This window comes from Cucurbita pepo, unplaced genomic scaffold (genome assembly GCF_002806865.2).
Source record: "Cucurbita pepo subsp. pepo cultivar mu-cu-16 unplaced genomic scaffold, ASM280686v2 Cp4.1_scaffold001691, whole genome shotgun sequence".
NCBI lineage: Eukaryota > Viridiplantae > Streptophyta > Magnoliopsida > Cucurbitales > Cucurbitaceae > Cucurbita > Cucurbita pepo.
This window is the reverse complement of record NW_019647806.1, coordinates 1-2,004: the sequence shown is the minus strand read 5'-3', so window position 1 is coordinate 2,004 and position 2,004 is coordinate 1. Positions and strand designations below refer to the sequence as shown.

Sequence of the window (2,004 nt, the reverse complement as noted above, 5' to 3'; positions counted from 1 at the left end):
TGCCAATGCCAATGCCAATGCCAATGCCAATGCCAATGCCGGTGAACGTCCTGATATTGATCATTCTAAACCATTTTTCTCCGCTCCTATTCACAGTATCAACCATCATGCGCTTCAACCTCACCAGGTTTGCTTCTCTCCTGCCTTATTTTCAAACCAAACCCCAATCTCTTTTGCTTGATTAGATCAAATATCAGCTTTTGCAGATCTCAATCAAAATTCCAAACAACTTTTTCAAAACTGATTATTGTGCTGTCTCTGCCTAATCTTGATTAGGGTTTTTTCAATTGAGGCGTGATTTGACTAAATTTAATAATCACTAGTGTGTACACGATCTTAATATTAATTAGCCTTCCATCCTAGTGTTTCCAGATTTTCTTCTTCTTTCCATTTTAGAGTTAGGAATTTGAAGCTTTAATGTCAATGTGATATACATATGCATATATGATGATTAAGGATGTATAGTTCTGATATGGAAATGTGTGGAAATTCAAATCGGATGTATCACCGATTAATCCAATGATATTAAACCAAAACTCAAACAGGTGATGGTGAACAATAATCATGGGTTGGCGTCTTCCGGTGGCAGAAGTGGTGAGATGATGAGTGAGGCGAATTACAACCCTCACCAAATTGTATGGTCAAAAGAGCTGAAAACCTATGTTCTCAAGTCAAACAACTTTGGGCAGCTTCATCCAAGTTTATACTGCAACACTTATCCAGCGAAGACCATTGGCAGCACTGCAAATAGCATGGCCAATCTTCCTCTTCAAAATTACAATAATGACCAGTACACACTCCTCAACCCTGCTTGTAGAAAAACAGATGATCATGAAGCGGAAGCTTCCTCCGGCGGCGGCCGGCGGAGAGGTTTGCAACGGCGCCGAGTTTCTGCCTGCAACGAGGTCGAGAGGAGGTGCACCAACTACAATTGCAACACCAATTTCACGCCCATGTGGCGTAAAGGCCCTCTTGGTCCTAAGGTACGAAATTAATTAAGATGTTAAAATAGAAAGTGGTGAATTGAGAAGGATAATGGTTGTAATATAGTGGATGGTGGATTAATATTTCAGAGCCTTTGCAACGCCTGCGGCATAAGGTATAGAAAGGAAATAATGAATAAGGAAGCAGTGGCAGCAGAGAACAACCACGGGTAGCAAGAGAACAGCGGAGGGAGCCTTGTTCTTGAACGCCGGGCATTGCCTCGGGTTCTTTTCAAGTAACGCATGGCAAGAGCTAGGTGTCACTTGTTAAATTATTGTAGATTTCAAAATTTTGTTTTTTATTTAAGAATTTGATTTCTGTCTTCATCCGTTTCTTTCTTTTAATTCAAGCTCGGTTACATTAAATTGATTTAATTACCGTTCAATAATGAAATTGTCCTCATGCGCACATCTCTTGATTCTAAAACCTAATTTCTTTTTATTACTAACTGAAACTTTAATTTTAATTTTAATTATCCGATCCTAAGTTCCATTTAAATTTATCCACCTACCCTAAAACATATACTTAATTCAAAGGAATTCATTCATTAAGTAACTTGCTTATTTATATCTTACATCCACCTTATATTATTCACTATCTATTAGGGTTTAGGGTTCTAGTTGAGTTTGTAGTTCCTTATTATCTCTAGCACCAATGAAACTCTCTTTGGATCATCTATTCTCATATACCTAACAAGATAAACAAATGGATACTGGACAGGAGGGGATTTGGGCAATCCATCTCTTGTCCAAAGCCCATTTGGGTCCAGTTTTATTTGCTTTTGGGTTTAGTCCCATCTGAACTAATCTCGATTATGCCTCACAAGTCCAAACAGCCCACAACACTACTAACTCAATATATATTTTACTAAATTATCTAATTCAATAAATCTGATATACAATACTAATTAACTAAATAGTTTGAGTAATAATCCATTACTTTACTATTTAAAAAGAGCTAACTAAACATTCCATCTCTAGCCCAACATTCATTAAATAGTTAACTAGAGTGGGAGAATTT

The 2,004-nt window shown here is 37.3% G+C and overlaps 1 protein-coding gene across 1 annotated transcript; it reads left to right on the top strand.

Annotated features, from left to right (window-relative positions):
• The first annotated feature begins 10 nt into the window (after positions 1-10).
• LOC111786455 (GATA transcription factor 21-like) lies at positions 11-1,318 on the top strand. Its single transcript, XM_023666705.1, has 3 exons — positions 11-127; positions 546-983; positions 1,074-1,318. The coding sequence occupies exons 2-3, from the start codon at positions 549-551 to the stop codon at positions 1,155-1,157; spliced, it is 519 nt and encodes a 172-aa protein (XP_023522473.1). The 5' UTR covers positions 11-127; positions 546-548; the 3' UTR covers positions 1,158-1,318.
• Positions 1,319-2,004: the final 686 nt, after the last annotated feature.